Here is a 22,799-nt window from a genome sequence, read left to right as displayed (position 1 = left end):
GTAGGGAGTCAGTGGTCTTCACATTTTCCAATTTTATTTAATGATAATAAAAGTTAATTCTTTAGTGAAAGCCTACTGGGTAGCATACAGCTCTATGTTTACCGCCTTGGGTTATTGCAAATATTCAAGGAAATAATACATGCGAAAGAGCCTGGTACAAGCGAGCACTCGGTAAGTGTTGGCTCTTCACTTTTTCAGAGGTGGCTAACTGCTGATAGGCGCCACAGCTGGAACCCAGGACTGCCTTCTTTAGTGGCTGTGTCTTTGCTCGCTGATACCCCTTGTTTCTCCGGCCTCTCATTCATTCATTGATTCATTGATTGATTGATTCATTCATTCAAGGTCCTGTCCCCAAGAGATTCTTAGAGGCATACGATACAGTTTATACCCAGCGCTTGTTCATCTAACATGGCATCTATCGGGAAGGGACATCCACCTCGCCAGGGTGCTCGCCATTCACTCCCTCAGGCTCATTTACTGAGCTCGTTTTAAGAGCAGAGGAGCTGAAGCCAGCCCCAGCTTCACCACTTAGCAGCTGTGTGACCTGGGAACGTGACCCATCTTTTCTGTACCTCGATTTCCTCGTCTGTAAAGTGGAGGGTCACAGGCTGATGGGGGAGTTGAAGGAAGTAACCTGTCTAGTATCTTTAGCGGGTAAAGTCTGTAGCTGTTCTTTGGCCAAAGGTCTGGCCGTTAATAAACACAATAAATGATGACATGTAATAATCATCATGCCAAGAGAAACAGTGTCGTGCTCCCCATTTAAGAAATGAATAAAGTGAGGCTCGGAGAAGTACAGAAACCTGAGGTCACACAACTATGAAGTGTAGCTGTGAAGTGTAGCATACGCCGTTTGAACGCCAGCCTCTTAGGCTGTCAAACTACAGTCAGTCCTGTGAAGAGGATCGTGCCAACCTCTCAACCGCCGAAAAAACGTGAAGGAAATTAATCTGTAAAACTCAAGCCTGTGAGAGGGGCTTCTGTGCGCGGGGGAATTTACAGACGCTCCCTGCTGGTGGGGGACAGCACTACCTGACCTTCAGTCTGGGACCTTCGATCGGTCCCGCGGCTTTGGACGGGAGCGCCAGGTGGAGGCTGAGGCTACAGCAGCCGTTAGACGGGCTGCAGTGGCCGGGCTGCGGCAGCAGCGCCATGACTGAGTCACCCCCGCAGGGAGCGGAGCGCGACCTTTTCCGGGACACGTGGGTGCGATACCTGGGTGAGAGTGGGGCGAGGGGCATGGCGACCGCTCCACCACGTAGCTGGAGAAGTAGGGGTCGCCGGTCGCCCGTTCGGGTTCCGGAGAAGGTGGGAGGATCTTAGTTTTTATTCTGTTCAGACTAGAATTTGAGCTCATAGAGGGCTAGGGATTTGCCAAAGGTCACCCAGCTCTGGTCAGCCAACCGTGTCCTTGGAGTCTCGGCTGGTCCCGTCTCCCTGGTGGAAGCTCGGACCCTGCTTGGAGGTTGCCTTCTCTGGCATGCCTGGGCAGTGGCTGTGGAGTCAGAGTGTCTGGTCTATCCCAGCTTTTCACTGGCTGTCGGAGCCTCAGTTTCCTTGTTGGCAAAAAGGAATGAACACAGGGCCTCTCTTCAGGTGGTAGTTGCAAGGGTAGAATGAGATAAGGCAGAGAAAGGCCTGGCACACGGCAAGTGCCTGGTCATTGGAGCTGGCCTGGGTCAGTCACTGCCACTGCCTGTACCCCCATTAGCGCAGATCCTTCTAGAATCCAGATTGGGAATGGGAGTGAGTGAGTGATAATAGTGACTGTTCTCAGCTTTCCCGTGATGGTCCTAAAGTTGAAGTGGGCACCATGGGTGCTGTTTTATAGGCTGGGAAACAGACTCAGGAGATAAAATCACTTGTCTAAGGTCATCTAGCTTCTGTTTAGCAGGCTGGGATTAGAAGCAGCTCACTGGAGTGCCTCATTGTGGAACAGTCCATGGGCCCCAGGATTAAATGTCCTCTTCCCTGACCAGGCTACGCCAATGAGGTTGGGGAGGCCTTCCGCTCCATGGTGCCAGCAGCTGTGGTGTGGCTGAGCTATGGTGTGTCCAGCTCCTATGTGCTGGCTGATGCCATTGACAAGGGCAAGAAAGCAGGAGACGTGAGTGTTAATCTGCCCCTCAATACCTCACCCCAGTCCATTCCCCTCATGGTTTAGTCCACAGCCTTGCATGTGATAAAATCACTGTGATAAAATCACTGTGGTTGAAGCATGTGAACAGTCCAGTTCCCAAAACCTCAGCTGGTGCAATCCCTCCCCCAGTCCTGTTTCTAGGATTGGGAACCCCACCCCATCCCCTGCCCTGTGTGTGACATAGTTTATAACCTAGTCCTGGATGTGGACAAGTCTATCCCCAGCTCTAAATATGGTACAGTCCAGAAGGAAATACTAGTGTGGTCTGTCCCTACCCCTCCTACACTTCCCCCTTCCTGGTTCAGCCTCATGCCGCTTGTCCACAGGGTTTCCCGACTCTGCCCCTGCTGGGTTAAGTTTCTCTTGTGCTCCGCAGGTACCAAGCCCTGAAGCAAGCCGCAGCACCAGGGTGACCGTGGCTGTGGTGGATACTTTCGTGTGGCAGGCTCTGGCCTCTGTGGCCATCCCAGGTTTCACTATCAACCGGGTGTGTGCAGCCTCTCTCTATGTCCTGGGCACTGCCACCCGTTGGCCTCTGGCTGTGCGCAAGTGGACGACCACTGCACTGGGACTGCTGGTCATCCCCGTCATCATCCACCCTATTGACAGGTGGGTGCTGCTTCCAGCCTCAGGGAGCATTCACTACGTGGGTGGAGATGAGCCCTGAGAGGTGGGGGTGGTACTCACTGTGCACAGAACAATGGCAGCAGAGGGAGGGCTGGCACTCGGCCCCAGAGGCATATGACCTGGCAGGTACTTTGGCAGTAAAGGCAGGGGTTACCTGGAGGGTATAGGATACAGGACAAGTAAATTCCTAGAAAAAACAACAACTTAGAATTATAAAAACAACCCAAGCAGGCCAGAGCAGGTGCACCCTGGAGGGTTTTAGTGACAGAATTGTTTTGTGAAACTGAGAAGTTATTATGCTGCTTTCAGATATGGCTGAATCTAGGCACCCAAATGATGTCATTAGGGGTCTGGGTCTCCTCATCCTACTACCCTTTTCTCTGCTCCACCCCATGTTGGCTTTATTCACTTTCCCCACATAGAAGCTGAGATGGCCCTTAGCAGCTCCCACCCCACCAGCTTAGAAAGCCCCATAGTAATCTTAGTAGTAACAGCAAAAATCCCAAGGAGGGCTGTCATTGGTCCATTGTAGACTGGGTGCTCACCCTTGAGCCAGTTTCACTTTTCCGATTGGCTAGGCTTGGGTCATGTGCCTGCTCTTAAAACCATAGACGGGGCCAGACCAATATGGAGTGGGAGGAGGAGTCTTTCTCCAAGGGAACAGAGCTGACCCTGAGGCCCTGAGCGAGTCTTTTACCCTCTCTGTGCCTCACTTATCCCAACTGAATAAAGAAGGAGGTGATAGTTGTATGGCACTTGTGCCCTGTATCTGGAGAGTCCCTTCCCCAACCCTGACCTCCTGCGTCCCATTCCCCCATTAGCACCCCTTGGTCACCTGCTCATCACCCTTCATTGTCCCACAGGTCAGTGGACTTCCTCCTGGACTCCAGCCTGCGCAAGCTCTACCCCTCAGTGGAGAAGCCCAGCTCCTCCTGACCTGGCCTGGGGGTTCGCCCACTCCCTGCTTTGTTCCACCCTCCTCCTCCTGCCAGGGGATGCGATGCTTGGCTCCCTGGGGTCCGAGGCCCTGGCACCTGAGTGGGTTTGAGCTGGATGAAAACAGAGACAAAGGCCTCAAGGAGCAGCAGCCGCAGCGACTCAGACAGGGGCAGGACCCGACCCCTGGCTGCCTCCATGAAACTCATGATACTGAGAAGGAAAGGAGAAGGAAAGGACCCTGGGTGGGCTCAACCCTGTCTTTTGCCAGGAAAGTAACATCCTCCCATGGAGGATAAGGAATATGACCAAGATCACTTGGCACACTGGGGACTCAGGCCCCCCGGAAGCTCAGCTAAGTCACCCCATGGCAGTGTGGCTGGACAGAGGAGCCGCAGGCACTGGGGGAACGCTGGTGTGCAGCAGTGGGGACCCTGAGGACTAATCCTCTGGCCAGCCCATCTCTAGAGCAGGGGCTGCTGGGGTCCGAAAGGCAGGACAGCCCCGGTCCAATAAATCCTCAAGAAGTTGAGTTTTCTTCTTTTTTGTTGGGGATGAGCAGGGATGTGGTGGTGGAGAGCAGGGCTGAGGGCCCTCAGGAGTGGAGGCTGACTCCTCAGGCCAGGTGTCGCTCACAGTGGCCAACACTGGGCCTTCTGGTCCCTCCCCGCCCACCAGGGCTCCCCTGCAGCCTCTTTCAGGGAAGGCATTGCCCTCTTCCCGCGAGCCTCCTTAAGCACCCGCGCCTTTGGGAGGGGAGCCTGTTGGGCATATACCACCTGAGCCTGAAGGTGCTTGAGATGAAGACTGCCCCCAAGGGAGTATCACATGGGACTCCCACAAAGGGACCCAAGAGTCCTGGAGAAAAGGGAGTGACCCAGAGCCCACCCCACCCCACTTACCTGCTTCCCCACACCCCCTTGAAAGTTTGACCCAGGCAAAGATCAGTTCTGGCCAAGGTCCTGGCCCTCCCCTTCACAGCCTAGGTACAGCTCAGTGGGCTAACCCCACTCTGCAAGAAACCACCCACACCTAGGCAGGGACTTACAGGGGCTGCAGGCCAAGGGATACTGGTGGTGAGATAGGATGGGGACTCAGGGGTTTTGGCTCCTCCTGTTGGGGTGTCTGCCTCTGCAGGGTGAGTCTGGTGGCCTTCCCCAGAGCTAGGGTCCCTGAAGGGATGGGGTGGGCCTTTCTCTGCTGCCCTTCTCTTCCCGCACTGGCAGGATCCCCTTCCCAAGCTCCCCATGACCTCCTCTGCCCAGTTTCCAGCGGCTTCCCTGGGTCTTAAATGCTCTGAGCCCCCCTCACTCCTCAGCCTTGTCTCTGCCTCCTCCCACACCCCTCTCCAATTCAGCACCATCTCCCCCCAGGGCCACATCCACACCTGCACCCCTGTGACATCTGGGTCCTGCCAGCATTCCTTGTTCACTTCTCTCTTCCACCCTCAGGGTGTCCCCTAAAGCTGGATGCTGCCCAGGCCAGCCAGGCTTCTGTGCTCTTGGGCACAGTCTAAGCTCTCAGCCTCGTGTACCTCCCCATCACCTGCCCTCAGAGCACCCCCCTGCCCCATTCCTCAGCTGGAAATTCTTTCCTCTTGGCCAACCCTGAGTTTCCTTCAGAAGCAGCCCCTATGGCCCCTCCTCTGTTGCCCCTCAGCTCTGCCCTGCTACGGGCCCCTCTGGCCTCGGCCACCCCACTGGTGGCTCTGCCCTGTGAAGAACTACTGGGGCCCAGCACACACAGGAGCTTGCAGGCCTTCTCAGGCCAGGCTAGTGGGAACAAGGTCTTTGGTCAGCTAGTCTGTGGCAGGGAGAGACTTCCCTCACCTGCCTCCCTCCACCTGCCTTCAAACACACACGCCTTACCCCACTCCCTGCTCCATTGGGGAGATGCAGTGGTTGATTAGGGGGGGCACATTAGGGGAGGTTTCTGGGCAGCAGGCGGACAAGCCTGTGGCCTGTGGAGGGGTGCTGGGCTCGGGCACTGCTCTGTTCCTTAATGTTTGCTCAGAGACCCAGAAGCCCCCTCGGGCAGAGGTTGGGCCTCTGCAGGATGTCGGAGACCCAGATCCAGCTGGGTTCCCTTTCCACATCCCCTTGCTGTGGGCCAATGAGAGCGGAGCTCCAGCCTCTAGAGCCCGTTGTTAACTCGGTCAGGAGTTTGGTGAGCCAGTGGTTACACACAGCCATTATTAAAATGAAACAATATGAATTCGGATTTAAATATATTAGAAACAAAGGTGGTAAAAGGTCCTCATCACAGGGAAAAAAATCGTAATCATATGTAGTGATGGATGTTAATTCGACTTGCTGTAGTGATCATTTCAAAGTGTATACAAATATCGAATCGCGTTATACAGCTGCAACCATGCAGGGCCCGGCAGAAGTAACGCCCACCTGAGTGTGGTTGGCGGGGTAATAATATGGGTGTAGTAATTCATAGTTTCAACTTGAACATTTCACCTAAAATGTCATGTGGTGGTGTGCTTGAGTATGCTATTGTTATGTTACAGAATTACATGCTCGTGATTTTGTAATACAAGGTTCTGTAATAAAAAGGGGGCATTATTTGTGCTGGGCCCTGTATAATGTTATATGTCAATTATCTGTCAATAAAAAACAAACAAGCAAACAAAAGACAAGTAGTAAGAGCTCAAAACTTACTCCTTCCTAATTATTTTACTAGTCTTGACAATCGTCTGTGTTTTTGCGGTTGTTTGCCTCTCCTGTGCGTTTGGTGGAAATGCCATTACTAGTGTGCTGCTGCGCATTGTGTCTCAACTCTGTGGTCCGACTTCACTTGGGGAGCTTGAAACAGGCCGTGGTGGCAGTATCTACACCACGGAGACCAACACATCAGGGTCCCCTGCCCCGGGGCGCCAGTGGCCAAACATTCACCAGCACCGCTCTCCTGTTCACCAAGGAGGTTGTCAGTAGCACCATCTCCCTTTCCAGACCCCGTATTCTAAGGATCAGAGAGGGCAGGTGGCATGGCTGAGGCCTCACGGCCCATAGGGCCACAGATCATCCTCAGCCCTGGTCTGCTCTCCTTTCTCCCAGTCAGCCGGGGAGGGAGAAGGGAAAGCGGCCGGGGCTGCAGTCCCTGCTTGTCTGGATCCCTTGCTCCAGGTTTCCTCCCACCTGTGGCTGCTACCCCAGTGCCTGATATTTGGGTTCAGACCCTCGTCTCTCTTCCCTGGCTACTCCCTCTCACTCCAGTAGCTCCTGTCCCCACTTCTCTGTCACCACATCTCCTATCTGTCCCCTCCAGGTCTGGATGAGCGCAGCAGCCTCTGGCTTGCCCCACTCCAAGCTTCTTTATCTTACCAACTGCTTCTTAAAATGTTCAGAACCGAGTCCAGACTCCTCATGGTGGCTTTCAGAGTCCTTTATAACCTGGACAACCCCGCCCTTGCCCCCCACCCCCAATTTTTATTTCAGCTATTCTTCCCTTTGTGGTTCCTTGGGTCTGGCCATTCTCTTGACTGGGCTTTCTTATACACTGTTCCCTCCAACTGGGACACTCCCTTCCAGCCTTCTCCCACCCCTTCCTGCAGGTGCACCACCCTCCCGATTACAGCCCACTCCTTCCTCAGTTCACGCCCTCAAGTTAGCCTCTGATCCCTAGGGCTGGCTTGGAAGCCTCCTCTGGGGTCCCTCCAATCCAACACTCCCTGCAGGGCCTGGGAAGATGCAGCAGACCCCTGTTGGGATTGGAGGGATGTGCCTTTTCCTACCCCCAGGTCTTTGTCTTACAGCAAGCTTGAGAGTTAGATCCCCCACTTTCACACAATTCTAAGCATCACCACAAGGAGGCAGCACCTCCCAATGTGCCTGTGTTGGCTGGTTCAAACTGCCCCCAGGGTTAGTGAGAGCAGTATCAATGAATTGCTCCTAGTACCTGCCAGGTCCTGTGCTAAGTGCTTCCTGTGATGTGGCTTATTTCCTCCTAGCACCCACGTCATCGTTAGGGCCTTGTTGCCTGGAGTCGGAGTCCCTGGCCCAATCTCACCCAAAACACCCCATAGCCCTTGACCTTCCTAGCACCTCACCTCAACTTTCCCCTAGCCCAGTACTGATTCCCCAACTATTGCCTTCAGCCCGCAGCTCTCTACACAGTTAGGGAGAGAGCCAACTCACAGGCTGCGTGACCATGGATGAGTTGCCTGGTCTCTCTGGGCCCTGGTTTCCTCATGTCCAACTCTCTGTACTGACCTCCTGAACCTGCTGGGATGGTTACAGGAGAAATGGCTCACAAGCCGTTCAGCCAGAGCAGGGGATTCACAGAGGGAGCTCCACAAACACTAGCTGCTCTTAATGAGGCAACAGGTGCCGCCTCAATGGCGAACAACTGACTGTTCCATCTGAGGGCAAACCCAGATATAAAGTATGCCAATTACATGATTCAGGGATTCCACCTTGAAGAATTTATTCGGAGGAAATAATTGGATGATTATGAGATGTGCACCTGAGGACGATCATCACGGTCTTACTTGTACAAACTAAAAGCTTGGGATCTCCTTCAATGCCCAGTGCATAAAAGAGCCTCCTTCTGGTCTGAGCATGCTGGTGGCTGAATCTCCCCAAGTGTTCTGATGCCTTCCCTGACTCCCGACAGCCTCCAGGAACCTGTCTGAACACCTCGGCCTGGCATTCACAGCCTCCCGGCCTTGGAGGCTCACCTCTCACCACATCCCAGCCCTGCACCTACATCCTCACTTCCACTGACCCCTCACCATTCCCTGGATGTGCCCTGCACATCCGGCCTCCGTGCCTTTGCTCAGGCCATGCCATCTGCCAGGAATGCCCTCTCCACACCCATTTCCCTCTGCTCCCAGCTTCCAAGGTCAGCTCTTGTGGTACCTGCTCCATGAACCCTCTTCGGCATCCTCTCCCAGACAGAACCATCTTGCTGTACAGCACCCTCCACCATCACATCCCCCCTCCCATGGACAAGAGTTATGAAATGACACCCACAGAGCACATGAATGGGGCTCTTATTCTGTGCCAGACACTTTGATAAGCATGATGTTATGCAACCTCTGTAAGAGCCTATGATAATGCCACCATTATCATCCTACTGGTGAAAAAATTAGGTCCCCTGTGCAGTGAGCCTTCCATCGGCATCAACTATTACTATCCTTATTAAATCCTATGTGAGTGAGGAGGACTTGGGAGCCTTTTGTGAAGTCAGGAGGCATTGTAGGCAGCTGGGGGTCACAGTGGGGAATGGGGAAGTATGTGGCCTGGGCCCAGCTCAGCCATGCCCTAGACCCACCTGTGGGCTCCAGGTAAGGGTTGTTTCTTCCCCAGCCTCCTCTGGGCCAATTTAAGGAGGCCTGTGGGTGGCAGGCAATGTTTTTCCTAAGGGGGCTTCCATGGGTTGCTCTAATCTTGCTGTTAGGTAAAGTCTGGGCAATGGGGCTCCCTTGGAAGCAGGGGTAGTGAGTGAGGGTCCTCCCCTTGCCCTCCCTGTCTCTGAGCTAAGCTTCCCCCTGCCAAGCACACACCAGGCAAGCCCCCTGGAGGGTAACTCACCCCACCCACCCCCTGGCCTAGACTGCTGCAGGAGCCAACTCACCACCCCCATGAGTCCAAGAGTTGTGCCAGGACCTGGGGCTCAAGCCAGCATTTCTGTGTCCCTAACTTGCAGCAAGAAAGTCCTGAAAGCCCTGGTGTCTCCCCCAGTCACAGAGTTCTGGTGGGTGTCAAGGGGGTGAGCTTTCCAGGGCCATGTGAAGAGGGGCAAAATGCTGGGCTTTGAAGCACAAGCCCTGCCTGCTCTTCTGTGAGTTTCCTTGGACAAGTGGCTTCAGCATCATGTGTCTCCACTGCTTCAGCTGCCCAATGGGCGTAACACCTCCTCTGCCCACACACTGGGATTGGAGAGGGTGACATCTAAGACACTTCTACTTGGGAGACCTAGGACAAACAAGTCATTCCTCTTCTCCTTCTTCATAAAAGTAGGGCCTTAGGGAGAGGCTATTATGGGGAAATTAAAAGCGATGTCTTTGAGTAAAGAAAAAACAACACACACAAAACCCTTGGGTTTTCTAATCGACTACTTAACAGCTGTATGATGTTGGGTGTGTGACTTCACTTCTCTGAGCCTCAGTTTCCTTATCCATAAGGTGGCCACAATTAACAGCCTCCAGTGAGGCATGAAAGTAAACGAGCTAAAGTCATAAAGCACTTGGAAGCAGGTGTGGCACACAGAGAACACTCACCAAAAGATAGCTGTGATTTTTTTATTGTTATCGCCAGGCAGCCGCTAAAGCCAGATATGACTTCCTTTTCTTCCAGGGAAGTTTCTTTAATTGCTGAAAACATAGGCTGTGTGTTCCAAGGAAAAGAAATGAGAGTGGAAGAAATGGGTGGGGGAAGCTGTGCACCCTGAGTCAGACAGAGCCTTAATGGAAGCATCTTTCACCTGCCCAGGGAAGCAGCCACTGCCTGAAATCTGGGGGCTGATTGCCTGAGTCTCTCTTGGGGAGAGTTCATCCCCTCCAGGACTCTGTTCCTGTCCAAGGTGCTGAAATCTGCCCAGGGAGGGCTCCTTCCTGTCATGCACATCCGTGAATTAGCTGCTCTCTACCTCCATTCAACTTCACAAGGATACACTATGAAAATGTACCTTTAAAAAAGTCTACTCTTTATGTAAATCAACTATTTAAGGGCTAGATGTAAAAAAAAATAGATACATCTCCAACCCAAATTGCTCATAGTTCTTAGGGAAGGAATTCAAGTGCCTCAGGAGAAGTGAGGGCAGAGGGTACATTTATTTTCCTATTCCTTAGGTTTCAGTGATATCCACTTCTTGCTTTTACCCTTGATTCTTCCTCTCCTGCAACATTGGCACCTTGCAAGGCTGTGCCTCTCCTACCTTTCCTGATCTAACCACAGCATATGAGTCTTCCCCAAAGCAGCTCCTTCTCTACTACTCATTAATGTCCAAGTCAGGAGAACTAATGATCAGTTTCTGGTGGGAGGGTAGACTAAATAGAGAGAAAACAGAGGGTCAGGGGTCTCTGAGAAGTGAGGCAGCAGCCTAGACAGGGGTGAGCTCCTTGTCGTATTTCTGCATGCCCTCATCCGGGAGAAGTACCTCCACTGTGAAGCTGATCTTCTTGGTATGGACAAAGCTATAGGTGTTGTCGAAACGCAGGACATCTGGAGGGACAGATGGACAGGCAAGTAGCTAGTCCTGTTTAACACTCCCTGTGTCCCTGTTCCATACCTGGGGGAGGACAGGCTGCATTCCCACCTGCTGTGTTTGCCAAGCTGAGCCAAGTTCCTACCACTACTGTTTCCTTCCCCATGGGAACTGCCACCCCCCAGCAGGGCCTGTAAATAGATACTAGCCTCCTAGCACATGTTCAGGCTGGCTTTAGTCTCATAAACTGGCAATGAGAACAATGGCCACTGCATGACACATGCATGATGGGATTGGACACTTGTATGATAGAATTGGAAGGGGGAAATCTGAGGATGTCAGAGGCTTCCCAGCCCCCTTAGATGAAATGGGGTGCTGGGACAGGCCTGTGCATGTCCTCTGTCTCCCCAAAGGCACCCCAAGAAGAAGAGGTTGTAACCTCTGCTTCACAGGTGAGCAAACCAAGGACCCAGATTGCAAAGACTTTCGCCCAAGATTACACAGCTACCACAAGGCTGAGGTGGGACCCTGGCTCCACACTCAGATGCATGACTATGGATAAGCTGACTTATTTCCCAGAGCCCCAATTTCCTCCTGGGGAGAGTTGCATATACCCTATCATCCCTTGCCTGTATCCTGTGGTCCAAGGGCTCTCAGCCCCTTCAGGGCCTGTTGGCCTCTGGCTCTTGGTGCCCAGTGGGTGCTCATGAGTGTGGACCAAATGAATAGCCTTGTGAATGAATGGCACTAACCTAGGCTGTGTGTACCTGGGTGTTGGTAGGAGGGGCCACTACCCCTCTAAACTGTGGGACAGGTGATTTCAGCTTTCGGAGCTGGGTCCCAGCTGGGGCAGACTTACAGACACCAGCTTCCGAGCAAGTGAGGCTCCCGTCCTCAGGCACCATGTGGGCGTTATAGCGCTGGCTGGGCAGAACCTCTGTCATATCCCCTGCTCGCTGCCGCTCCCCCATCTTGGTCTTCAGGAAGACCCCGAAGCCGATATCTGCACCATCAGATGAGAACTGCCACCTGTGTGTGGGTGGGAGGAGAGGGACAGGTTACTACTCAGTCTGATGGGTCCCTGAGGGGCTAGTACCTAGCCAGGGGTGGGTCAGTGGCCTGTCCCTACCTGAGGACACAACCTGGGAACAGGATCTCATACTCCACTTGGTGTGAGGAGCCGCGGTTGATCTGCACTGAGTGCTCATACTGAGTCTTCACCTGGTCCCGCACGTACATGGACTTGGGGATCTCTCCACCATAGTTGATCTGCAGGCACGGGATGGGATGGGATGGGCTTGCTCCCCTCTTCCAGCTATTGTGTTGTTCATGCTGCTTCATCTGCCTGAAATGCTCTCACTATTTCCTGGAAGTATCTTGCTCATCCTGCGCTACCCCACTTCACCCCACCCCAACCCCCTGACCCTCCATGTTGGGTCAGGGCCTTCTCTGGAAACTTCCTTTTCCAGCTCATTCTTCTGAGCCAAAGTTTTCTTATTTCTTGTTTGCCTGCACAGCTTCTGAGAGCCCTGTGGGGGCAGAGCTGAGACTGTTTAGCTCAACACCTTGCTCACAGGGGTCTTTCCATAATCATTTGTGGAATGAATGAGTGAGTGAGAAAGGAACCCAGCTCTACCCCTCTCCCCTTCCCTGTCTTGGGGCTCTTTGTACCTTAGTTAAACATTTGGGGTTGCCATCTGGGTCAGTCAGGGTCCCCCCAAAATGGGCAGGCAGTTCCTCAGGACTGATGTGTTTCAGCAAACCTTCTTTCCAGTTGTCTGGGGGGCAGAACGGTTGAAGGGCAGTTATCAGGAATGAAGGAAACCTGTCAGCAGCTCTATTCCCATATGAGGCCCATAGCCCAGAGGTTGACTAGTAACCAACGGAAACCAATAAGAAAGAAAGTGTGCAAGCCTTAGTCACCAGAAATAGGGAATAAGGCAGAGGCAACTGGATAGACTTTACAATGTAAGACCCACCTCACTTTTGAGAAGGAGGAGCCTCTGACTCTAGGTGCTATGTGAATTTCTGGATGGGTGATAGACCAACCTTATTCCAAAGCTCATGCACAGAGCTCAGGGGATGGAACTAAAACTACTTACTTCCCAACACTATAATTTTTCTGCGAGTGTCTTCACTTAGGAAGGGCTTCATGAGGTTGTAGCCCACAGGGAAGAGTTTGGTGGCTGGAAAGATACAAGCAAAGATAATAAGGAGAATATAATTCTATTGAGCCGTTCTCTCCATAACAGTCATAGCTAATAATATGGAAGAATCATGAATTACCTTGGAAAATTTCAATGCTCTGCCCCGACAAACCAATCAACCAATTGGTTAACCAATTAGCAAGCAACAACTAACCAACCATATAATCATCCAGTCTATAAACCAACCAACCAGCCAACAAATTGCCAATCAATTCATTTTCTAACTATCCCACCAATTGCCAACCAACCAATCAGCCAACCTACCAGTCAAACAACCAATTAACACATCAGCTAATCAGCAAACCAATAATCCAATTAAACAACCAATTAACTGCCCCACCAACTACCCTCTCCAGCCAGTCAACCTTTCAAACAACCAACAGCCAGCCATCCAAGATCCATCCAAACAACAAACCAGCCAGTCAACTAACCAATCTGCCAACTTGTCACTCATACAACCAAACAACCAAACAACCAAAATGCCAACTAGTCACTCAATCAGTCAGCCAAACTAACAACTGTCCAACCAGCAAACAATCAACCAGCCAATTAACCAGCCAGCCATCAAACACACATCCATCCTTCCATCTACCCACTCTAAATGACAATCACCCAAAAACCCATTGAGCATCTACATGGCCCCAGGCCTGTGAAAGATACAACAGAAATGGAGAATCAGAAGACGTTGACTTCAAGGAGTGGACAACCTAGCAAGGAAAATAGGATGAACACACACAAGACCACTGGTGGCCCAGGAGACAGCAGACAAGAAAGGCCAGACTGGGCTGCACCAGTCACCAGTGTCAGAGGCAGTCTGAGTAGGAAGAGATCAATGAGGCAGAGAAGTGATGGGAGATTCCTGGAACACCTGGGGTTGGAGCTGCTTCCTCTTGCAGCAAGGCCAACCGTAGAAGCTTCCATTTAAGGAGCACTCACTCTGTTCCAGGTACTCTAAGTGATTTGCATGCAGCCAAGCAATCAACTTCTCTTGCTACAACCCAGGGAAGAAGGCAATATTATCATCCCCAAGGTACAGGTGAGGAAAAAGAAGCACAAGGAAGTAAAGTCAATTGCCACACACCTTTCACAATGAACATGAACTTCAGGGTCTCTGGATAATTCTCTTCAAGGAGGCTAAAGAACTGTGGAACCAAGAAAGACCCCATCAGAGCCCACACCTCATCTTACTCCACTCCCATCACCTTTGCAATCTCCCTTCAGGAGGGTTCAGAGAGCTGTGGAGGGTTTCCTTTCTCTCCATTACCTCTGCTGGCCCCTAGAGGGGAGCCTCTCACCTCAGACTATTGCAACCATGACACTATGATCATTTGAAAGTAAAATTATAGTAATGATGGTATAGTAATAATAATGACCACTGTTTATTAAGTGTTCACTATTTGCAAGCACTGTGTATATACTTTACATATCAATTCACTTAAATATCCCTCTACCCCTCTGAAATGCAGGCAATCAGTCTCCCTCAAAACTTGTCCAAGTCACAGAGCAGGGATGACAGGGCTGGGAAGGCTTTGGAGGAAGCTGGCCCCCATGGTCTCAATACAGTGTTGTCCCTGGGGCCTGTGGAAATGTTTCCTTCTAGGAAACATTATCAATGAGCATGAGGCACATGGTAGATCCAGGAAGGCTACCAACTTGTACCTAATCTTGGCTATGAGTAAGCAGCCAGGGCACAGCAAGCCAAGCTGGTTGTTAAAGCAATCAGGGGGTGCTCTGGGGCTTTCTCCTCACCTCCTGATATACTTCCACCAGTGGTTTCCAGAAGTGCTTCAGTCCCAGGCCCTCGCAGTCAAATATCATCACAATGGTATTAATCTTCTTCCCCAGCTGCAAGGATGAGAGCAAGGACCAGTTCCAAGGTTCAGGGTGCAGGCTCAGAACTTGGGACATGGTGACCCTAGCACATGACACCTCAGGGTTTCTCCCAGTCCCCTACTCTGTCTTCAGAGGTGTGGTCAAAACAGTGAATACATTTATATATCCATCTATTCATCAGCTGACCCATCCATCCACCCATCTATCCATTCATACGCCATTCATTCATTCCTCCATGTGTTCATCTGATACTTATTAAGCACCTATTTTTTGCCAAATACTGAGAGCACAACACAAAATGCCCAATTAATCCGTACTGCTTGTCTTCAAAGAGACCACAGTCTGGCTGGGGAGACTGACAGGCAACCAGGTCACCATAGTCCTGAGCTGTGCTGGGATGGGACAGCATGGGAGCTGTGGGAACACGTGTTAACCCAGAAGGGGGCCACCGAGAAGGTGGCATTTAAGTTTGCGACCTGAAGCATAGGCGGAGAAAGCCAGAGGAAGTGTGGCAGGCAGGTGTGCATGCTGGGGGTAGGGTTCTCAGACAGCAGGAAGAGCGGGGGCAAAGACGCAGCAGGACTAACAGTAACTAGCATGGTTGAGAAATACGTTAGGCCCTGCATGCCAGGCCATGTACTTGCATTATCTCATTTAATCTTTGCGACTATTATTTATTATTATTCGTTTTCTAGGTGAAGAAACAGGCTCAGAGACATGACTTTTCAAGGCTGCACAGCTGGGAAGTGGCAGAGCTGCTGTTTGACCCCACAGCCTTCTGACCATAACTGGAACAGGTACGACTCCTGGGACCACGTCCCCCGGTGGCCTCACTGGGCCCAGCTGCCTGCCCCACCCAGCCTGGGCCTCACCCGCTCCGTCTGCAGGTCACACTCATGCAGGATGCGCTCACAGTCCCTCATCTTGGTCTTGAGCAGGTCCTGCTTGGTGACGGAGAAGAGCAGGCCCTTGGGGTCCAGAGGCCCGATGATGTCGTACCACACGGGGCAGCCGTCACGGTCATGGCCACAGAGGCCCCCAGGCATGTATTTCTGGATCACCTGGGCATGGAAAGATACATGGCTCTTGGCATCAGGCCCCTCCCCGGAGACCCCCAGACCAGGCTGACCTGTGTGCTCTGAGCCCACACACAGCGTGGAGGGCAGCACTACGGACCTGGTGAGGAAACTGAGGGCCTTCAGGGAGGGTCTTGCTCACAGCAGGCACACAGCAGAGCCAGGCCTCAGCAGGGCCTGGCCAGAGGCTTCTGGACTCCTCAGTTACGCCCCCCGACATCTCCCACGGCCCTTTTCATGGGGATAAAGACATGGCTGCTGTCCTGCTGTGCATCCTGAGCAAGTGACACTGCCTCTCTGGGCCCCATTCTACCTCCTCTTCTGTAAAATGGCTTGACTAGTTCCTCCCTTAGGGGGTTGTTAGGGTAAGTCCCCCAGATCATGTCAGCAAAGCACAGAGTCTGGCCTGGAGCTCATACTCCATAAATAAAACTGACCACTGACCATTGCTTTCCTAGGATGTCAGTGGTGGGACTGTCCTCCCTATGCCTTGGTGAGTAAGTTTCCTTCCCACTCAGACAAGGTGCTTTGAGCAAGGCCCTAAGTGTGAGGCTCAGGGCACAGGCTCACTGTGGTGGTGAAGACCCAGGCTCAGGGACAGACAGGTCTGAGCTCAAATCCCAGCCCCACCTCGGGCCTGTGGGCCTTTGCGTAAGCCTCTTAATCTTTGCTGGGCCTCAGTGTCCTCATCTGTAAAATGGGACAATAGTATCTACCTCAAGGGTTGTGAAGATTAAAAGAGCTTACACAGGAAAAGTCTTAACCCAGGCCTGGGCCTCATAAGCCCCCAGGAACTGTTCAATATTGTTACAGTAGAGGTACCTGCTGGCCCGGGGGGTTCCACAGGGTTCTCAGGCTGGCTGCCCTTCACGCACAATCCCCAGTGACCCAGAGGCTGCTTAGTGCTATGTCTGTGGAAGATTGGTGTGTGTGTGTGTGTGTGTGTGTGTGTGTGTGTGTGTGTGTGTGTGAGGGGGGGTGCTGGCTCACCTCTGGGGGCTCCCAGTTGAGGATGTTGTCAATACCCATGGTCTTCCGGAACTCCATGTACTAGAGAAAGATAGTGGTAAGGCTCCACTGAGCTTCCAGCACCCCAGAGGAAGGGATAGACTAGAGGCCAGGGGCATGCATTGGCCCCCAGGAAGCCCCCCTCCCAAATCTCCAGCAGGGATGGGTCTCACCTTGCGGAGCATGGCCTCTGATTTCTGCAGGTCAAAATTCCGAGCTGTGGGAAGAGAGAAGGGAGGAGTGAGGTGGGGAAAAGACTGCCTCACAGTTGCCTTGCCCTGGTCCTGGGCAGTGGGAGCTATGGAGGGCACTGGGGGCCTGGGAGGGGCTTTTCTTCCCTGTGCCCTCTCCTCTCCTGGACCGAACATGTGGAGCCAGGTGATGTGGTTGGAGACTGAGAGCCCGTCGTCTGGAGCAGTTCCCCCTTGCCACCCCTTCACCATGAGCGTTCCCACCGCTGCCCTCACCTCGGAGCCAGCGCAGGAGGAAATGGTCATCAGGGTTGGGCAGGGCAGGCAACACGTCCTGGACATTTTCTCGGAACTGAAAAGGGAGATGCTGGTTAAAGTGGTTTTCTCACAGAGCCTTGGCTCCCAGACCCAGAGGCATGAATTTTCCTCCACCCTCCTTCTCTTCCACGTGCACCTGGCTCACGATGGCGGAAGGATGGCCAGGCAGGTGAATAGGAAACATAGGTCATTGGATGGGTGAGTGGATGCAAAGGTAGGATGGAAGGAAGGATACATGGATGAGCGAATGGAGAGAAAGAAGAATAAATGGGTGGGTGCGTGGGTAGGTGCGTGGACAAAGAAGAAGGAGAAAACAAAGAACGAGTGGATGGAGAGAAGGAGAGATGGGTGGGTACGCAGAAGAAAGGAGAGTTTGGTAGGTGAAAGGGTAGAAGGAGGAATGGATAAATGGGTGGGTGGGCGTGGGCGTATGGATAAAAGAAAGAATAAGTGGGTGGGTGAGTGGATCGGCACCCCCTTATTCCCAGAGGATACATTCTAAGAGCTCCCTGACCCCTATATGTCCTATGGTTTTTCCTATCCATATGTAGCTATGATAAAGTTTATTTAACTTGTAAATTAGGCACAGTAAGAGATTGACAACAATAACCAACAATAAAACAGAACAACGATAACAATGTACTGTAATAAAAGTTATATGGAGGTGGCCTCTCTCTTACTCTCTCCAATAACCAGTCTGACAACAGAGACGGTTACTAAGCGACCAGCAGGTGGATAATCGGGACAAAGAAATGCTTCTCATGTAGGGTGAGTAGGGCGGGACAGACAGGGAAGGCAGGAGATACCATCACACTGCTTAGGACAGTGTGAAATTTAAAACGTAGGAATTGCTTATTTCTAAAATTTTTTATTTCATATTTTCAGACTGCTGTTGACAGCAGGTGACTGAAACCATGGACAGCGATGCTGTGGATCGGGGGAGACTGCTGCCCTCTTCATTCCTCCCACGTGTTAGCCCACCAAGGCTCCTGCCTTCTTTTTTTCTTATCCTATTTTCTACAAAAATTTGGTTAAGGATCACGTGTCCTCATCCCCACTGACTGTGCTCTGTCTCTCTGGCTCTTACAGACCAGTCGCCTCTCGGGGTCCTGAGGAGGGATGCGACCGGAGCCAGAGGGTGGACCATCAGCACCCTTCAGCTCCCACCTGAGGGGCCTGGGGGGGAGGGGGAGGGCCACTTTCTGACAAAGCTCTCTGGGTCTGGCACCTGCATGCCAGCCGGGCTCAATCTGCCACCCACACTATTGACTAGAAGTGCTGCTGTTCCCTCAGCCCCTTCCTTGGAAGGGTCACTGAGCACTGTGACACCTAACCTTGGGAGAGGTGACAGCAAAGAGACAATGTCAAGGACATGCTGAGCCTACCGAGTAAGGCAGAGTTCCAGCCACCGCCCATCCTCTGCCCCTCAGCCCCTTTCCCTGGAGCTCTGGGGAAAGGGGCTCTCACCTTGGCCAGGGTCTCTGCCTGCTTGGGGCTCAGGTCTCCGACTCGGCCGCTCATGGTGCTGGGTGAGGCTGCAGAAGTAGGGGCCACTGAAGGCAGAGGCCAAGCCGGGTCTGTGGCTCTGATCCAGCTGGGCCTTTTGCCCCCACTCCTGGGTGTGGCTCCAGGTGCCTCCTCCTTGGACAACTGTTGAATGGCACATTACATAATTGGGATTAAGTAAGGTCCCGTGTTTGGCTCTGGGACAGGTCTGAGGGGCCGGCAGGCACGTGAGGACGTGTGAGAGGTCCCCTGCCAGGTGGGGAAGGCTGGGAGAGAATGGGACTGGCCTCCCATAGTACTCGAGCCCAGGCTGAGGGCCTGTGGGATGCCCATCAGTGTTCCCAGGCCTCCAGGGGTCACTGTCCTGGAGAAGGGAGGTATTCTGGGGGAGTGGAAGCAGAACCCTTTCTCTTTGAGCCTCAGTTTCTCCATGTCACTAAAGAAGAGACTCCATACAGAGGCTTCTGCAAAAGACACCACCCAGCCAGCTCTGACAGGTAGGAATCAGGGGCTTGGTCAGTTTAGGAAAGAGTTCATCACTCTGTCTGGGAAAAAGGCTCACGTCCTTTTGCAACAAGCATTCATATTTAAGAAGAGAGAGGCTGGAGCAGAAAAATGGCACTCAAGAAAAATAGAATAGAATTCGTCCTTGCTGAAGGTTCGTTTTCTCCAAAGGGCTGATGCTGCTTTCCCTGATGTCTCCGATTCCACCGTGCAGTGCTGGCCCAGAGCCTTCAGTGTGGGGAAGGCTGAGCACCCCCCACCCCACTGCAGCCCTCTCTTTCTGTTGCCGAGGGCTTGTCCGGAATCCCGCATCCACCGGGCCCTAAGGGAGAGCTGGCACGTGGGGACGGCCTTCAGATGGTAAAGGTATTTCTTGGTATTTTAACCACCTGATCGGTGAAGGGGCATCCACCATCTATTGCCGGTGATGAGAAAAGTCCAGAAGGTTCCCCTGTCCTTTGATTTCTGTTGCGTTGCCTGATAGTCTCTCATTAGATGTGACTGCAAGGCCTGGCCCCGCTCCCCCATAAGACCTCCACTTTAAGATGACATCTCGGAGTGTCACTTGCTTCACTTATAGAATGGGGACATGGGCCAATACTCGCCCTGTCCTCCTTACATGGCTGGAGGGAAGATCTAATGAGACATATGGACGTCTGAGGGACTGCTCTCCTCCACCTGTGAGAAGCTCTGAGGCAGCATGGGCCCCGTTGTCCGAGACCGCCTGTAAAGAAGTCAGGAATGTGCATCGGCTTGAGACCACAGCACGTCTGTGTGGCCACGTCTTCCAGTGCTTGAGGCACCACAGGGGCTGAAACCACCCCTGGGCTGGCCTGAACCACTCGGTTCACGGGCTCCCCCGGGGTCCCCTACCCCTAGGGTATCCTGGGTCCCCACCTCTGGGCTGTCCCGGGGCCTCTTTAGGCCAGCAGATGTGACTTGGTGCTGGACACCTTCCTTGGTGCTGGGCTGTCCTGGGCCCCTGACAGAGCTGGGTCCAGAAGGAGAAGGAGGGGCCAGCTTTGGCCATCTCCACCTGGCTGGGGCGCCTGCTGCGCACACTCGGGAACAGTTAGATAACTCTTCACACCCCAGTCCCTCCCCACTTCACATTCCAGCCTCTTTCTGCAAACCCTCAGCTGTTGTCCATGCCCACTTCCTGCCCAGCTGGCAGCCTGCAGAGATTGGGTTCCGTCATTAGCCCCTAATCCTGTGGCTTTCTCACCAGTCTCCCTTCTCGCAATAATCCCTCTCACGTGAGATGCCCCAGGTACTTCTGGGGACATCAGAGGTTGGCCAGAAGGGGGTTTTTGGGGGGGTCTCTCCAGGAGCTGTGGGCCTTCAGAGACACTCCTAAGTGCTCTTCCTGACCCAGACTACAAATAGGCACAGAACACCTACTGTGTGCACGGTCATCATTGTCCACTAGAACTTTCTGTGATGGTGGGAATGTTGTATATCAAGGCTGTCCTACTGGGCAAACTTGGTAGCCACTACTCATGTGTGAAATATGGTTAGAGAGACCGAGGACCTTCATTTTTAAATGGTTTGAAATTTAATCTGATTAATTTGACTTTAGATCAGCCTTTATGGTTTGTGGCTACCATATTGTAGAGCAAAGGTTTATTGCATCAACTGAAGGCCTATTACATGCCTGGCCTCCTTGTGAGTGCATTACCTCATTTAAACCTCAGAACTCCCCTGGGGGAATAGGCGCTATTATTAAACCCATTTTACAGATAAGCAAACTGAGATATGGATCATGCGATTCATGATCCATATCAGAACATGCAATTAACTGCTCTGCGTGGGCTGTTGGCCTATGTGGCTCCAGGATCTTCCACACTAATCAGGGGGATGACCCAGGCACAGAAGTTTCCAGTGGGATGCAGGTGGCCTTTGAGCAAGACCTTGAAGGAAGGGGCAATGCTGATTAGTGGAGATCAGAGTGGAGGGGTTGGCGTGGGCAAAGGTACGGACGTGGGAAAGCGAAAAGCACGTGGAGGGGAGTGCTGGGCATAGGGCAGTGAACAAGATGGATTCGGTCCCCGCCCCACGGAGCTCATGGTCTCCCACTGGTTGAGCATTTCCTCTGTGCTGAGAGCCTTGCCTCAGCATCAAACCCTTTAGAAACAGGCAGGGGTACCCCCATGGTACAGTCAAAGAAGTAGAAGGTCTGGGGGATTAAGAAACTGCCCTGAGGTCAGTAAATGGACAGCCAGGACTGGAACCCAAGCCTGTCTGACTCGGGAGCCCTAGCCCAGCCCTGCCTTCCCTCGGAGGGTTTAACGCTGTGCCTGGAAAATCGTAAGTGTTCAATAAAGGGTCTAAATCATCATCGCATGTCCCCCAGGGCTGCAGGGTGTCTTGAGGCCAGCAGAATTCATCTTTCTCCCCTGAAACAAAGGCTCTGGCAAAGGAGAACTCCCCCCCCCCCACCCAAAGAATACATCGTCTCCAAGTAAGTCCCCAGATTGTGTTTAGCTCCTAGTTTGCCAAGCTCTCAGGGGGCCATGACGACAACCACAACATAAGCAAACAACTGCAGGGCGGTGGGCAGGGCTGCCCACATCATGCCCTGGAACCTCTCTTTCTGGGCCGTTACTGGGAAGTGCGAAAGGGCTGCCACGCGGTCCTCAGCGGGCACATTCCTGTCTGCCTTCCCCTAGATGGCTCGCGCCAGAACCAGTTGGGCGAGTACAGAGGAGGTCCAGGGCGTATGGGAGCCTCACCAAAGGGGCAAGCGTTGCTGGGAGGAGGCAAGTTAGTGTGTGGGTGGGGGCGGGGGGCAGGGGGCTCAGACCTCAGGAAGGTGAGGCAGGGGTGGCCAAAAACGGGAAGGTGGGAAGGGAGCTGGGGGCACCTCGCCGGAGTCCCAGTGGTGCCCTGGGGAGCACCTCCCCAGGGACAGTCTATGTTCCATCTTCTACCCGTGGGCAGTTTCGTTTCCTTTTTTAGGTAAAAAATGTGTGCGTGTGATATAATTCCCATAACACAAACTCACCGTTCCTAATGTATACAACTCAGTGATTTTTAATAGATTCACGAGGCTGTGCAATCATCACCACTATCTAACTACCAAACATTTTCATCATCCCCGCTCCACCCCTGACACAAAAACCCAGACAGACACAGAAACAAACAACCCTGTACCGTTAGCGGTCAGTCATTCCCATTTCCTGCTCCTTCGCTCCAGCCTCGGGGAACCGCTCATTTCCCTCCACATCTCTCTCCCCTGGGCATTGCCTATGAAGGAGATGATGCAGTGTGGTGTCTCCTGGGTCTGGCTTCTTTCTGT

The 22,799-nt window shown here is 52.7% G+C and overlaps 2 protein-coding genes across 2 annotated transcripts; one reads left to right on the top strand and one right to left on the bottom strand.

The window, feature by feature from the left end:
• Positions 1-1,033: 1,033 nt before the first annotated feature.
• MTFP1 (mitochondrial fission process 1) lies at positions 1,034-3,849 on the top strand. The gene is made up of 4 exons (XM_045826905.1): positions 1,034-1,219; positions 1,980-2,107; positions 2,517-2,749; positions 3,631-3,849. Exons 1-4 carry the CDS (start codon positions 1,153-1,155, stop codon positions 3,701-3,703), a joined length of 501 nt encoding a protein of 166 aa, XP_045682861.1. The 5' UTR covers positions 1,034-1,152; the 3' UTR covers positions 3,704-3,849.
• A 6,098-nt stretch (positions 3,850-9,947) lies between these two features.
• On the bottom strand, positions 9,948-19,049 carry SEC14L3 (SEC14 like lipid binding 3). The gene is made up of 12 exons (XM_045826830.1): positions 18,959-19,049; positions 17,450-17,525; positions 17,156-17,199; positions 16,965-17,024; positions 15,771-15,959; positions 14,815-14,910; positions 14,147-14,207; positions 12,961-13,044; positions 12,530-12,636; positions 11,988-12,127; positions 11,718-11,887; positions 9,948-10,875 (listed from the first exon to the last, which is right to left on the bottom strand). Exons 1-12 carry the CDS (start codon positions 19,010-19,012, stop codon positions 10,754-10,756), a joined length of 1,203 nt encoding a protein of 400 aa, XP_045682786.1. The 5' UTR covers positions 19,013-19,049; the 3' UTR covers positions 9,948-10,753.
• Between the last annotated feature and the right edge of the window lie 3,750 nt (positions 19,050-22,799).

Source organism: Phyllostomus hastatus, unplaced genomic scaffold (genome assembly GCF_019186645.2).
Source record: "Phyllostomus hastatus isolate PE091 unplaced genomic scaffold, TTU_PhHast_1.1 phas_scaffold_760, whole genome shotgun sequence".
Taxonomy (NCBI): Eukaryota; Metazoa; Chordata; class Mammalia; order Chiroptera; family Phyllostomidae; genus Phyllostomus; species Phyllostomus hastatus.
The sequence above is the reverse complement of the archived record's forward strand: the minus strand, read 5'-3'. Positions and strand labels throughout refer to the sequence as shown.